Source organism: Rutidosis leptorrhynchoides, chromosome 3, assembly GCF_046630445.1.
Source record: "Rutidosis leptorrhynchoides isolate AG116_Rl617_1_P2 chromosome 3, CSIRO_AGI_Rlap_v1, whole genome shotgun sequence".
Classification (NCBI taxonomy): Eukaryota; Viridiplantae; Streptophyta; class Magnoliopsida; order Asterales; family Asteraceae; genus Rutidosis; species Rutidosis leptorrhynchoides.
The window spans coordinates 566910914-566928227 of NC_092335.1; the positions used below are offsets into that span (position 1 = coordinate 566910914).

The 17314-nt window shown below is 32.3% G+C and overlaps 1 protein-coding gene across 1 annotated transcript; it reads right to left on the reverse strand.

Moving 5' to 3' along the window:
* Positions 1–2723: 2723 nt before the first annotated feature.
* LOC139898611 ((+)-cis,trans-nepetalactol synthase NEPS1-like) lies at positions 2724–3699 on the reverse strand. Its single transcript, XM_071881366.1, is given in 2 exon segments — positions 2724–3497; positions 3499–3699. Coding segments are annotated over 2 exon segments (765 nt in total). The 5' UTR covers positions 3619–3699; the 3' UTR covers positions 2724–2852.
* Positions 3700–17314: the final 13615 nt, after the last annotated feature.

Sequence of the window (17314 nt, forward strand, 5' to 3'; positions counted from 1 at the left end):
TAAAAAAAAACGACACTTGTGGAAATTAGACTATGGGCTATTAATGGGTTTTATATTAACTAAATAATACCTTGTTAATTTAATATACAAACTTATAATTCGACGTATTTATATATAACCACATACGCTTGACTGGGTACGGTGGGCGGGATATCTATAAATACCAATAATTATTCATTTTACAGGACACGGAACTGGATTAATAGTTAATAGACTTGTTGAAACAGGGGTGAATTACATTCAAGGGTAATTGGTGTAATTGTTAACAAAGTAGTAAAACCTTGGTTTACACGCAGTCGATAACCTGGTGTATTCATTAAACAAAGTATTAAAACCTTGTTACAATTCGAATCCCCAATTAGTTGAAATATTTGACTTCAGGAATAAGAATAATTTGACGAAGGCTTTCGCTCTTTATATTTATGACTGATGGACTATTATGGACAAATCCGTATGGACATATTAAATAATCCAGGACAAAGGACAATTAACCCATGGGCATAAAACTAAAATCAACACGTCAAACATCATGATTACGGAAGTTTAAATAAGCATAATTCTTTTATTTCATATTTAATTTCCTTTATTTTATATTTAATTGCACTTCTAATTATCGCATTTTTATTTATTGTTATTGTATTTAATTGCGCTTTTAATTATCGTACTTTTTAATTATCGCAAGTTTATTTTATCGCACTTTTATTATTCGCAATTTCATTATCGTTATTTACTTTACGCTTTAAATTAAGTCTTTTATTTATTTAATATTTTACATTTTGTTTTAACTGCAACTAAAGTTTTTAAAATCGACAAACCGGTCATTAAACGGTAAAAACCCCCCTTTATAATAATAATATTACTTATATATATATATTTGTATTTTTATAAATTTAAACTAATATAACGTTAAGCTTTGTGAAAAAGATTCCTTGTGGAACGAACCGGACTTACTAAAAACTACACTACTGTACGATTAGGTACACTGCCTATAAGTGTTGTAGCAAGGTTTAAGTATATCCATTCAATAAATAAATAAATATCTTGTGTAAAATTGTATCGTATTTAATAGTATTTCCTTGTAAAATATAAAGCTATTTTATATACACCTCGCATAACATCAGACCTTCGGAATTCCTAACAAGTGTGACGTTAAATTACCATTTAATTACCACTTACACGCAAATGCAAGTGTCTAGATCACTAAGTGTTGAAGCATTAACTATTTATCACTAATTAACAAACAATCACCATAATGGTTATTATGCTTATACTCGAGCAATCAAAATCATTAAAACATTAATATCTAAAAGATAAGACAATCCAACAATCAAAAGATTCACATCTTAGTAAACACAAAGGTTTTTAGCCTAACATGTTTAAGGAGTAATCAATCAAAGACATGATAACAAAATAATTTATAATGAAATCACTAAAATTAATGAAAACTAATGTACCAATGATGATATAATGATTCAATCTAGATGTTAACCCCTTTAGATTTGATGAAGAATGGCTTTTGAATCACCAAAATCGCCCACCTACGGCTCTCAAACAAACTAGAATAAGATATGACATAAAGATACCCAAAGTTAGGTTTTAGTCAGCAATTTTTGTCCTACCCGTTGTTGGCTCGCGATCGTGAAAAATAAAGGGTAAGGACCTCACGATCACGAGGTCCCGATCATCAGCACTTCCCGTTCGTTTATGCATGTTGTCGCGAGGCGAGAAAAGCTTGATCACTAGCTCGCGAACTGGAGTTAAAATACACTACGGGGCTCGCGAAAGGGAGGTCTTCAACACTCAATCTTGCCTAGGAAAAGTCTCCAAATTTTATCTCGATCCCCGACTCGAGCCTAAACCAACTTTGCTGAACGTTAAGCTTCAAAACACTTAATATTCACTACAAATACCTCAAGTAACACCTTGACACAAAAGGCGTTAATCTTCCGCAATATTCATCAATAAATCTTCAATATAAAGCGCATAACTAATGAACCAAGACCGATATTGTGAATATAAACATGTGTGATGTGAACAATATCATATTTCATCTCGAAACTATAGGGTTTATACTTTCAACTAGACTTGTGGAAGTTTGCATAAGTTGTCACCAATGTGATCTTTGGATCTTTATAATTAAATGCTATGTTTTTCGAAAAAACATTAAAAAATAAAAATGAAGAGATTTCATATAAAAGAATAGTTTTGTAAGTTATGATGTGGTGACAGTGATGTAAGAAAGGAGAAAAGAGTTGATGTATGTTTGGCAAAATATTACTTCAAATTAGAGACTGGTTGGATTTTTTTCAAAAGATAAATTTTTTCTAGTATCGTTAAAACTTTGATGATAAGGTTCTCTAAAGAAATTTGCAATTCGGCTTGTGCTATTAGCGCAGATCCAAAGGTCTGGCCCTTCAGGATAATTTGTGTGGGTTAGCATGAAATATAGTACTGTGGCTGAAAAATATCTAATAAGAAAGTTGAAACTGGTAATAGGTGAACTATCGCACTGGTAATCTAAACATTGTTCATGTACACTCAACTTAAACACACTGGCTTCAAGTTTGAAAATCACTATATAAACATATTGGGGTGGTTAAGAACGAGTTTGAAATGGCCATGTGATACTATTGTTAAGCCACACATAGTCACATATTAGTCAAAAAAAAACAATACGAACTCTTTTTAAACAACACGAACTACAAAATCTTAGCGGCCTAACATATCTTAATTTCTCATTTGGATGATGAAACAATTATTTCCATACCAACTATTATATTATTCATTTTCTTAAACCTCTAAATTCAACAAGAAATTGCTTAAACAAACTTTAATATAACAAAACATAATATTCAAGTAGTATAGCCACCATCAACAGCCAAATCATGTCCAGTAACAAAGCTAGATTCATCACAAGCAAGAAACAAAACAGCCTCTGCAACATCCTCAGCTTTCAACACCACATCCTTCAAACTAGTCACAGTTTGATGCATTTTCTCCACTTCCATAGCTTGCTTTCCAAAAACCTTACAAGTCAATGGTGTAGCAACCACAAAAGGCGACACACAATTAACTCGAATCCCATACTTTCCAAGCTGCTTACTCGCACATTTCATCAACGCAACTACTGCGTGCTTCGACATACAATAATCCGTCCGTTGTTCAGCCCCAATCCTTCCCAAAGCACTAGCCGTACAAATGATATTTCCTTTCACCTGTAGATTGATCATTACCCGGGCAGCGTGTTTTACACACCCTGCCATCCCACGAACGTTCACTGCGAATAGTTGGTCAAATTGTTCCATATCAAAGTCAACTACGGTTTGGTCAGATTTACTGACGATCCCAGCGTTGCTATACATAATATCGAGCTGACCGTAGATTTCTACGGTTGATTCAACCATTGACTTCACTTGAGCTTCATCAGTGACATCACAATGAATGTAGGTACAAATGTTGGACCCGATAGATTTGGCGACTTGTTCGCCTAATTCGTCTTTGGATGTCAGCGACCACCACGGCTCGTGCACCGTGGTTGGCGAATAAACGAGCCGTGGTTTCGCCAATACCGCTTGCTCCACCGGTGATTATAGCTACCTTTCCTTTGATTTTGTTCATGATGATACTGCTGGAGTATTTTGTATGAGCAATCTTTTTGGTCTAGGCTTTGTTTATATAAGTATTTTAGCAGTCGCTCATTTTGTTTTTGTTAAATAATAAATTAAACAAGGGGAGTGGTACCAGCCGTTAGTACCAACCACAACTATTTTCTTCACCAACACACATTTTCAATACCTTACAATTATACAGCAATAATAGCACTAGTAAATTTGTCCTTATTTGTCAAAAAATCAAACAAAGACATTTGTATCAATAATTGTGGTTTCAAATCTCAATTTTACAGGTGACGTCATTATCAGAATATGACCGAAATACCCTCAATTTCATCGCAGTAACCAACACACGATCCGATTTAAAACCTCAAATACCTAATTTTATAATCTTCACTCACAATTTCCATCAACAATTGTAGAAAACAATCTCAAAAATAGCGAGTCATCTACAACAGAGTAGACGTGCAAATTGACCGGTTTTAACGGTTCCAGTTTTCAAAAAACCGGTTAAAACTGGTTCCGGTTTTTCCGCAATTTAATTTTTTTACTATTAAATGTTCGGAATCGCTTTTTATCGGTTTAGAACCAGTTTTACCGATTCGGGTTTTAGTCAGTTTTCTCCGCATTTGACTTCAGTTTTACCCCGGGTTCGATTTTTACCGGTTCAATTTTTCCGGATCCAATTTTCACCGGTGCATTTTGTATAACGTTGAACCGACTATACATAATATAAAAACATAATTCTTAATTTAAACAACAATAAATAATATAAAACAACATAATTATAAGTTATAGGCTTTTTTCTCCGTTGATCCTTAAGTTATACACGAAATTGCAAGACAAGTCCCTCAATTTTTTGATTGGATTTTCGAGTCCTTTTAATTACAGAATTTGGCAATCCGCGTCCCTCCATCTATTTGCCGTCTAAATTGGTCGTTAAGTGTCGTCACGTGAATAACACGTGATGGGCATTTTCGTCTTATTATTTCATTTCAACATTTTTTCTCTGTTGTTCCCTTGTTTTTAAAATGTTTAGCTACGGCCTACGGTGATACCTCAAGTAATTAAAAACGAGGGACCACTGGCCGCAAAAAATCTTTTAATTTATTTATTTTTAATTTATAAATTAATAATATAATTATAATTATATGTAATTTAAAAATTCTTATAATATAATTATATTTACTTTTCTTTAATTTGATATACTCCGTATTTTTTAGTTTTATTTATCTACTTTATAATTATATATATATATATATATATATATATATATATATATATATATATATATATATATATATATATATATATATATATATATATATATATATATATATATATATATATATATATATATATATATATATATATATATATATATATATATATATATATATATATATTTAAAAACAAGACGAAATCAAATTTGGAACGACCCATTATTGGATCAAATTGGGGTTCGTAAAACTTGAAACTTAGTGCAAAAAGAGTGGTATTATGCGGATCTGATATTTTGGCTTGATCTCAAACTTTCATGATTTTATTTATGAAACTTGAAACTTAGGTCGTTCAAATTTTGATTTCATCTTGTTTTTATATTTATATTTATATATTTATAAAGTAGATAAATAAAATTTAAAAATACGGAGTATATTATATTAAAGAAAAGTGAATATAATTATATTAAAAGAATTTTTAAAGTAAATATAATTATAATTATATCATAAATTCATAAATAAAAAATAAATAAATTATAAGATTTTTGCGACTGTGGTCTCTCGTTTTTAATGACTTGAGGGATCACCAAAGCTAAACATTTTAAAAGTGAGGGACCAACAGAGCAAAAAAGGCTGAAATGAAATAATAAGACGAAAATGTCCATCACGTGTTAATCACGTGACAGCACTTAACGGGCAAATTAGACGGCAGGTAGATGGAGGGACGCGGATTGCCAAATTCTGCAATTAAAAGGACTAGAAAATCCAGTTAAAAACTTGAGGGACTTGGATTGCAATTTCGTATATAACTTAAGGACAAACGAATCAAAAAAGTCTAAGTTATATGGAAACAGATCATTAAGTAGAAAGTAAACAGACCTTAAATATGATTAATTTTATTACTTGTGTGGAAGTTTACAGGTGTTGAACTTAGTATACTTCTTCCAAGCAGTCGCTTGTTCAAACGTTACTAAAAGCATATAGATATAGAGTCTGAAACGTGTTGAGATGTAAAGCTAGAACTTGGTGGCTACGGGGTAGGTTGCAAAATAGAAATCGTCAACTATAATGAATTTGGTGATTAGTTACTTAAATCCAGAAATTGAGTTATTTTTGGAGTTTAATTTCATTTATAATTATTATTCTATTTAATGTAACCCTTGATGAGATTAATATATGTTGAATTCGTGTTCTAGATGATGAAACTGATATGTATGTATGTATCATATATGTATATGTATATGTATCTTCTGTGTATGATAATGATGAAGATGAATCTGTTAAGCTGTTGTTGATATGATGAGTATGAATACTGAATTTAGAACAACAGTGTGTCAAGATTCATTAGGTGAAAGGTTACAAGTTGAGAGTGTTTGTGTGTGAGGGTGAAGGTGTGAGTGTTGGTTACAAGTGTGAGGGAAAAGCTAATGTTCTAAGCTAGGTTATGTGTATTTATATGCTAACACTAGTACAACAAATCTCATCCATTATATTGATCCTAACAATCTCCCCCTTAGATGTAATTTGTTGTTGATCATCTTTGGAATCTTGTACTTTTAGGGGACTCGGGGTCTCTTTGATGTCTTGCAATCTCCCCCTCAGAATTGGCTTAGTTGTTGATTTGAAATGGAGAAACTTCTTCTTTTGAAAGATTCTCCGTTTTGAGGAGTGATCACAATGCACACCATCTTTTGATCCTGACATTGATTCTCCCCCTTGGTGTGCGTTGTTCAAATATGTCTTTATTAAATTGAGAGGGGTGTAGGAAAGAGCTTGCTTGACAATCTTCTTAAGCTCCCCCTTGAATGATGTATCGTCTCGTTCCTCCTCAATCGGACATGGGGAGTTTGAAGTGTTTTTGGGAAGAGTTTGTGTCGGAGATTTGATGCAAAAGTTTGAGTAGTGGGTTATTTTTGAGGAGTGATCACAATGCACACCATCTTTTGATCCTGACATTGATTCTCCCCCTTGGTGTGCGTTGTTCAAATATGTCTTTATTAAATTGAGAGGGGTGTAGGAAAGAGCTTGCTTGACAATCTTCTTAAGCTCCCCCTTGAATGATGTATCGTCTTGCTCCCCCTCAAACGGACATGGGGAGTTTGAAGTGTTATTGGGAAGAGTTTGTGTCGGATATTTGATGCGGAAGTTTAAGTGGTGGGTTTTTCGTTTTTCTTTGTCATTATTTTTGGTGAACAATTTGTAGGTTTGGTCGATGTGGTTAATTGATCTTGCATTCCATCGAGGCTCGATCTTGGTTTAAAAAGGTTTTGGTTTAGCCTGAATCACGGGCCGTGGCTTAAGGGAAAGTAACTCTTTGAATGAGCACTTGATTGGTTTTGAAGGTGTTTTAACAAATGATGTTGTGTTCGAGTTGATGGATGATTTTTCTAAACGTGATTGCTTCGGTTTATGAGGAAACCATCCGTATTGATCACGAAATCCGGTGAGTTCTCCATTTTGTCCATAAGTAGGTTCCAAAAGCGATCGATTAGTTTTGGTTTGGTAATTGGAGTAGACTTGTTGTCCGTGGGAAATAGATTTGTGAGGTTTAAAAACCTTGGAGATTTCTGGTGAAGGAACCTTCTTCTCCACCGTAGGAAAAAAACACATTGATTCTGAAATCTTTGGCTCGTTGTATTCTGAGATTTCAACTTGAATACCCATCGACACCATTGTTGATTTAGGAGTTGGTGTCGATCTAATATCTAACTCATGCTGCAAATCAGAAATGCGTTTTTCAAAGACATGAGTTGATGTTCGGTTAAGACTTTGAAGATTATCCACAGTAGTGCGAAGTTGTAGAATAGTCTTTGAATCAAACTCACATTTGGAATTGAGACGACTATTTTCAGCTCAAATAGTCTGAATTGTTTTATTTTTTTCTATGAGTTGAACAATTTTCTCTTTGAGTCGATTATTCAGTGTCTCTAAATTGAGTCGTTCCTTGTCGAAAAAATCTTTTTGAATTTGTAGCTCTGCTTGAAGCTTTGCTTGACTTTCCTTGTACAACTTTACTTGAATCTCTAAATCGTTCTGAAGAGTAGACATTTTCTTTTGTAAGAGATCCTCCCGTGATTTGTTCTTTGAAAGTTGAGATTCCAACTGAGAAATTTTAGATGTTGTTTTCCTCTGAACAGTCAATTCATTCTCCAACATGAGAATCCGCTTTTTCATGTTATTTTCAATCATTTCTTGCTGAATTTTTGACTTTCGATAATCTTCATAGATCTTAACTGTACACATTCGGTCTTTATATTATTCTAAATCGGGACCTCTCATCCCACATGTACACAAACCATGTAAATGATTTTGACTTTGATCCCATGTTGGTTTTTGAGGTGTAACCGAAGAAGTACTCGTCATTTGAAGCCTTTGTTGAGAGAAACTAAACTTCTGAAAAATTTCGTTAGAAATTTTAGTGTGAATCGTTAAATTTCTCTTTTTTTCGTTAGTCCTTCGTTAGAAAAACTTAAATGGGCTTGAGAGATGAATAAAGCTTGTGATATTGGGCTTGTGAAGTAACTTTGGGCTTCTTTCTTCTTTTATTAAAAAATAAAATGAGCCTGTTTAGATAAATGGGCTTGTTAACAATTTATTGTAATAAAGTTGCTTTTTGGGCTTTAAAATACTTTGAGCCCAATTAAAAGGATCTCTTTCTTTTAAATGTGCAGTATCAGATTTTTTCTTATCTTCACGTGACTTCTTCTCTTTTACCAATTCTGAAACTGATGAACCCTAAATTTCCAAATCACCACACGTACGTTTAACCAAAATTGAATGAAGCAAATCGTTACTCGTACGTTTAAGCAATCGAAAGCAGTTACTCGTACGTTTAAGCAATCAAAAGCAATTACTCGTGTATCAATTCAACCACTCGTATAGTTAACTGTATTTCCTTCACCTTTCTACCCTAATTGAATTACTCGTACATTCAACCCTACTGGTGTACTCAACCGTGTATCCACTCGTGTAAAGAAAAACGAGTAAGCTTATGAAGAATCCGACTAATTTATGAAGATTCCGGTAACAAATTCTGGTGAAAACTACAAAAGTACGATTCAAAGGCTGAAAATAATCTCGAGTGATCCCTGAACCTTCCTGAGCATGAATCTAACAGCAATCAACAGGTTAAGCATACGAAAATCATGAAGTAAGTGAAGAGTAGTTAGCGCTAAAATTTGATTTAAAAAAGGTGAATTCAATCTGTGATGTATCTCAGCTGAAATTAACGAATCATATAGCTTCACTAGATTATTTTGAACTCAACTACACTTTTACAATTTGTTTAAACAGCTGAGATTGATCTGTAGACCTCTATGGCTTCGGTTTCAAATTCCGGCTAAAAACCTTCAGATTTCGGTCAATATACGAACTGTAAAAATTTTTTATGATTTTCGAATGAAGCGACCCGTCCCAATCCATAAGGGCGAATACAATAACATATGATTACATCGCGAGGTATTTGACCTCTATATGATACATTTTACAAACATTGCATTCATTTTTAAAAGACAATCTTTCATTACATCGAAAGTTGACAGGCATGCATACCATTTCATAATATCCAACCTATAAATGACCTAATCCGTCATTTAATTAATAATAATCTTTATTGAACTCAATAACTTGAATGCAACGTCTTTTGAAATATGTCATGAATGACTCCAAGTAATATCTTTAAAATGAGCAAATGCACAGCGGAAGATTTCTTTAATACCTGAGAATAAACATGCTTTCAAGTGTCAACCAAAAGGTTGGTGAGTTCATTAGTTTATCGAAATCAATCATTTCCATAATTTTAATAGACCATAAGATTTCATTTATTCAATAATCATACACTCGTAAGCGTTTAAAATTCATTCATATGGATTGAACACCTGGTAACCGACATTAACAAAATGCATCTAGAATATCCCCAAACATATAACATTGAAGTACTAAAGCAGTTCAAATTCTCTGACTGGGGCGTGTCAAAGCCCATAGATCTATTTTTAGGATTCGCGTCAATTGGTGGCAATTATAATAAACACCAATTCTTAGGCTACCAAGTTCAACAAGGGCGATATCCGGTATAACAATTCAACCATAGAATGTAGTTTCGATTACTTGTGTCTATTTCGTAAAACAGTTATAAAAGCAGCGCATGTATTCTCAGTCCCAAAAATATATATTGCAAAAGCATTTAAAAAAGGAGCAAATGAAACTCATTATACTGTATTTTGTAGTAAAAATACATATGACGGCATTGAACAAGTGCAGGGTTGGCCTTGGATTCACGAACCTATATCATTTATATATATTAAAACACATAATAACAATTAACAAGTTTATATATTAATATTTTTTGTATACTTCCTATATTAAAAATTTGTATGTTATATTTATTAATAAATTAATTATATCTATTTTATATATTTTAGATGCTTAGTAATTATATAACAGATTCTTATTAAAGTATTTTAATTAAGATATAATATATGTTATTTATTATAAATATTATATATTAATGCTTGAAAATATTAAATAATGTATTAGAACTCATATATATATATATATATATATATATATATATATATATATATATATATATATATATATATATATATATATATATATATATATATATATATATATATATATATATATATATATGCTTTAATTTAAAAATATATTTATATATTATTTGTAACTTGGTTATAATAACATTTTATTAAACAAAATAGTATCTAATATTATTATAGATGTAAAATATATTAATGTCTTTTGTTTATAAAAATAATATTTATAATACTAAATTAGTGATAATAATAATAATGATGATAATAATAATAATAATTTAAATGAAAATTTTTTGTAATAATATTAATGATAACAAAAATAATAATGATAACTGTTGGTCGAATGTGGGTTAATACACTAAACGATAAACTTAAGTATGATTAACCAAAGAATATGTTTTGATGATGACACACACACATACGCATAAGTGATGACTGACATCTTAACATAAAACACGCAAGGTCACTAATCCATACTTTATCTTACAAACGACCAAGTCAAACATAGGTTAAAGAATGAAATTAAAAGTTCAGGCAAACACACGGTCGAGGTACGGTCGACCACATAGTCAACCGTGAAACCTCAAACTGAATTGCAACGTAGTTTTCTGAAAACAAGTTTCACGGTCGCCACCACGGTCAACCGCAGTGCGACCGCAGTTTCTTCTGTCTCCGATTTTGACCAAATAAAGTTTGACTAGTTCTCGACATCTATAATTCATGAAACCTTTCTAAACATGCTTAGAATAGATGCCCTCTCCATACTCAATTGAGTTTTGGTCATAAAAACACTAATTGTGATTAATTAAACCTAATGACATCTTAATGACAAATTAACCAAGATTAGGCATAACACATAAGTGTTAATCAACAACTTGTGATCTTAATTCTTATCTAGATATATTTAGTACGATCATCAAGTGCCAACACACTTAAGCCAATGTCACTAGAACAATGATTGCTATTAGAAATGACTTAGTGATTAATTAAGGCTAAATGAAGAACAATGATCTCAAGGTTAAACTAGAAATGACTTGTAATCCTAAAACACACTTAGATACATTTAGGATGGTCACCAAGTCCCAACTAGAGATTGCTCTTCCCTTGTGCATGTGTTGGACATTAATGTGTGCTTACACATTAATCATGTAATGTGTTATATTGCACATTATACTTTTTAAGTACTTGAATTATAAGTTGTACAAGTATCTACATGATTGATCTTAGAATAACTATCTCTTGCTATGTAAGTATTACTTGCTACTTGCTAATATGCTTAATACTCATAAACTTGTCAACTTAATTAATATGTTTGCCATGTGCTCATTAGTTAGGATTCAAGTAACTAACCTACTCCAATAGATTAAGTGTAAAATGGTTCACAATGAAACTATAGTCAATTGTCTATTTGGTCTAGTCTAAGTAACTAAGTATGATTGCTTGATCAAGAATAACATGTCTCTACACACTTCATGATTATCTTATAGAGACATTATTCAATTAATCCTTAACTAAACTTAAATGAAACATGACTTGTGATTAATTGGAACTAGGGAGTTAATGATATAGTGACTAGCCTTGACTAGCCTTTAGAATTGAACCAAGAGCATTAAAGTGACTAACTAAGTCTTGACCAATCTGAAATTTCCCTAAATATCAATCAAGACACTTCTCCAAGAATGTTGGGTTTGCCACTTTTGGAATGATTAGTCACTTTCATGCAATAAGACCAAATCTCACACACTTAATGCATATAGTACTTGTATAGGATGTTTGGTTTCTTTTGCAGGTGCTAAAAGGAGTAAAGGTGCCAAAATGTGTTGTTCAAATCTGAGTCAAACGGCTATACAACGGATACCAATTTTGGACTGGAGCACGCACGGTCGCACCACGGTCGACCGTGCAGACAACCATGTGTCAACGGCTATTTTTTGAATCCCACTATAAAAAGCAAACATTTAAGAGCATTTGAAGCTGACCCTCTTGCACATTTAAAAGGCTTATCTCTAGTGATCACAAGTGCATCGATTACTACTCAAATGTGATCAAGCAAGAGAAGATTCTATGATCTTATAGATATAGAATTGGGTTATTGTAACCTTACTAATTAAAATCATTTATCTTGTGAGTTTACTTAATGTAATGTATGTCCTAGTATTGTGTTAGGGTCATCATTGCAGAGTGTATGAGTCTTGTAACTTCAATTAGTAGAAGCATAGGCTAGCTTAGTGATCTACTTCCTTAAAGGGACTTAGGAAGTTGATTAATCTCATTTGGAGATTAGTACTTGTCCAAGGTGAAGACAAGTTGATCTAGGTTAGAGTTAATCTTTCAAAGGGATAGAAAGATTAGGTTTGTTGTCTACTAAAGAAGATTGAAGACTTGTAAATCGTATCTCCATCGGGTTTGGAGAAAAGTGCTTAGTGAAGCAACAAATCCCAATTAGTGTAATCGGGGAGTGGATTAAGGTGGATTAGTTAACATCCAACCGAACCACTATAAATCCTTGTGTCTATGTTCTTTACATTACTTCATTTATCATTTTGAACATATACACTACACACATCAAGTTTGAGTTGAGTTGGTTGATCAAAGTAAAATCGAATTTGGTGATCAATCGAAAAAATGTTTAAAACGTATTAAGTAACTATTCACCCCCCCCCTTCTAGTTACTTACAATTGGTATCAGAGCGGTTGCTCAAATCATTGCGCTACAAACGATCGCGAAAGTTTCAAAATTTGTTTTATGCAAAAACTTGAGTCAACGATTCTCGGATCAACTCAAACGATGGGATATTTGGAAGAATTGGTGAAAGAAGCACCAATCTTTGATAAGATGAATATTGATGTGTGAAAATCAAGATTTGAGTCTTATCTCAAATCCAAGGATTACTACTTGTGGAGAATAATCAAAGTAGGAGACTTTGTACCACAAGCTAGTTCAAGTTTAGTGAAGTCAACATTTCAAAACAATGATGTTTTGAAATAATTTGATGCAATTTCACTACTTCATGAAATTCTTCCTAGTGAAGAAAGATTAAAGATAATCTCATGTGAAAATGCAAAAGAATGTTGGGACTCACTATGTTCTCAAGAAGATTTAAACTCTAAGAGTTTAAAGGGTAAAGGAATAGAGAAGGGTTTTGAAAAGGTTGGTGATTTTGAAGCAAAAGGGGTGAATGAAAATGAAGACTTTTGCCTCATGAGTTCTTGGAATGACACGGATCAAGATGGTCAAAGTGAAGAAGAGGTTGAATCTCCATTCAAAGAAGATGATGTCTCAAGCATGGATTGCAATAAGGTACATGTACTCTATCCTTCTAATTATGAAGAATTGTTAGATGATTACAAGACTATTAAATTTGTGTATGATAGTAGTCGTGACAAAGTAAAACTTTTGGAGAAAGAATTACACAAATTTACACAACTTAACAAAGTTCTAATTGACGAAAATAACACTTTGAAAAGAAAACTTGAAAGGATAACTATTTGTGATTCTTCAAGAGGTAAACATGAAATGAATGTATGTCACGACTCTAGCAAACACAAATCTTGTAATCAAAGTCCATTATCTATTATTAGAAAAATTTAAAACATGGGAAAAATGGACCAAGCTAGCAATTCCATGGTAGGGATAAGTCAAGGATTGGGTAATCTTAAAATCAATCAAAATCAATGATCAAAATGCTAATGAGAATAACCTTCTCAAAAGACTTTGTATAAAAGAAAGGTTTTTCTTACAAATGCAAATTGTTTTTGAAAAATGATTTTAAAAGATTAAGTGTAGGAAGCTTACTTGCCTTAGGATTATGTGTTTATGTGAAAACATGTATTGCATGCTAAATACTAGGTTGATGCGTTTTGTGTATACTATGTGATTGAACATATATATATATATATATATATATATATATATATATATATATATATATATATATATATATATATATATATATATATATATATATATATATATATATATATATATATATATATATAGTATATTACGTGTCATTGATGATTAAAACATCGGGAGGATGTAATCATTCAATGTTAGGAAAAGAAAACTTGTCCTCAAGTATTCTATGGAACCTAAGAATCGTCAAAATGCGTTCGAAGAAAGAAGAAGTGAAGAAACGAGTGATCAGAAGGATCCACGGTAGCACCACGGCTGACCGTGTACTCGACCGCAGACTCCTGTCCTGTTCGTGGAAAAATTTCGGCACGGCTAACACTACGATCGACCGTGTTTCGACCGTGCGCGGTCTAATTTAGTTTTAAATTGAACTAAACCCTCACTCTTATTTCTTTTCATCCCACTTCAAAACACACACACCTACACACGGCTGGAGAGATCGACCGCACGAAGAAAAACGCGCATTCCTTCAAATTCAATTCCTACTTTCGGTATGATTAATCCTTGATTTCCTAGCATTCAATTGTGTTTGTATGATGAATTAGGGTTATGAAGAAACCCTAACTAGAATGAATCAAAACCTAAATTGATGCAAACAATTGAAATTGTTCCTAAAGAACAATTTAGAAACGATTGTAGTAATGATTATCGTATATCTATGCATTGATTTAACATTAAATGATTCTAGGGTTCATTTTACATCTAGGTTAGATTTTCATAGAAGCATTGTTCATATGATATGAATGACATTGTTGCTAATTGAGTGTAATAATGTTGAATGTCAAAACATGTGTTGATGATGATTTCAAAAGTCTAGAACGCATATGAACTTTGTAAAAATCTTAATCTAGTTGCTAACTCATTTGACACTAATGAAGAGTGAAAATGTGAAGAACATTAACATCAAAACACCTAAGTATTGATGATACTTAAAGTTTGCAAAATATGTTTCCTACAATTGAACTATACACCTTGAACTAATCTGAAGTATCATTGTGTAGAAAATGGCAAGAGGAGATGAACCAAAAAGAAAGGACTCATACAACCCACCTTCAGATCCTACAGAGAGAATTAGGTACAACGCTTGGTTTCTCTCTAGACGTCCTATCGCTGAAGGAAGAAAAGTTGCCCACGATCAAATGCCCGAACTTGTGAGACAATTCAAAACTCTCAAATGGGAAGTATTTCTCACTCTTGATGGTCCCATTTACCCATCTCTCATTCGCAAATTTTATGCAAACTTCAATTTCGTGAACAATGAAGTCTCCTTCAGTCTTCAAGGCACCAATTACCACTACTCACTTGAGGATTTCGGACCCATTCTCCAAGTTCCAACAAATGGTGAAGAATTCTTCAGTTCACATCACGGATTGGCATATCTTCCAAGTTTTATCTCCAACAAAATGGCAGTAATAGATGAACTATGCAAAGACAGTGTTTCTCGCTCTGAAATTGAGAGATCTGGAGTAATGAGTAGACATCTCTTTCCTGAGTATGAAGTTTGGAACAAAGTCATTGACTACAACATCTACTGCAGATCAGGAAATCACTCAAACATTCATGCTACTCAAGTTGCTCTCTTGTGGTGTTTGGAAAGTGGAATCGAGGTAAATATTACCTATCTGATGGCAACCAGGATGAGTGGTGATGTGCAGCGGGGTGTATATAAAATAGTTATTATTTTACTAGGAAAATACTATTAAATACGATACAATTTTACACAAGATATTTATTTATTTATAGAATGGATATACTTAAACCTTGCTACAACACTTATAGGCAGTGTACCTAATCGTACAGTAGTGTAGTTTTTAGTAAGTCCGGTTCGTTCCACAGGGAAATCTTTAAACAAAGCTCAACGCTATATTAGTTTACTTTTATAAAAATACAAATATATATATAAGTAATATTATTATTATAAAGGGGGGTTTTTACCGTTTAATGACCGGTTTGTCGATTTTAAAACTTTAGTCGCAGTTAAAACCTAATGTAAAATATAAAATAAATACAAGACTTAAATTAAAGCGTAAAGTAAATAACGATAATGAAATTGCGAATAATAAAAATGCGATAAAATAAAATTGCGATAATTAAAAAGTACGATAATTAAAAGTGCGATTAAATAACAGTGCGATAATTAGAAGTGCAATTAAATATAAAATAAAGGAAATTAAATATGAAATAAAAGAATTATGCTTATTTAAACTTCCTTAATCATGATGTTTGACGTGTTGATTTTAGTTTTATGCCCATGGGTTAATTGTCCTTTGTCCTGGATTATTCAATATGTCCATCTGGTTTTTGTCCATAACAGTCCATCAGTCATAAATATAAAGTGCGAGTGTCCTCGTCAAATTATTATTATACCCGAAGTTAAATATTCCAACTAATTGGGGATTCGAATTGTAACAAGGTTTTAATACTTTGTTTAATGAATACACCAGGTTATCGACTGCGTGTAAACCAAGGTTTTACTACTTTGTTAACAATTACACCAATTACCCTTGAATGTAATTTCACCCCTGTTTTAATTATTCTAGTGGCTATTAATCCATTCCCGTGTCCGGTTAAATGAACGATTATTCGTACATATAAATACCCCGCCCATCGTGTCCGATCGAGTGTATATGGTAATTTATAGGGACGCCCAATTGTAAATCTTTATATTAACATTAACAAACTTTCATTTAGTTAAACAAATATAAAGCCCATTAATAGCCCATAGTCTAATTTCCACAAGTGTCGTTCTTTTGTCCAAACCCCAATTATGGTACAAAGCCCAATTACCCAATTTTAGTAATTAGCCCAACATCATGATTACTTCATTTTAAATAAGCATAATAATAACTTAGCTACGAGACATTAATGTAAAAAGGTTGAAAATAACTTACAATGATTAAAAATAGCGTAGCGTTACACGGACAGAATTTCGACTTACACCCTTACAACATTCGCTAACATAACCTTATTATTAGAATTATAATTAAAATTAAAATTAAAATATAAATT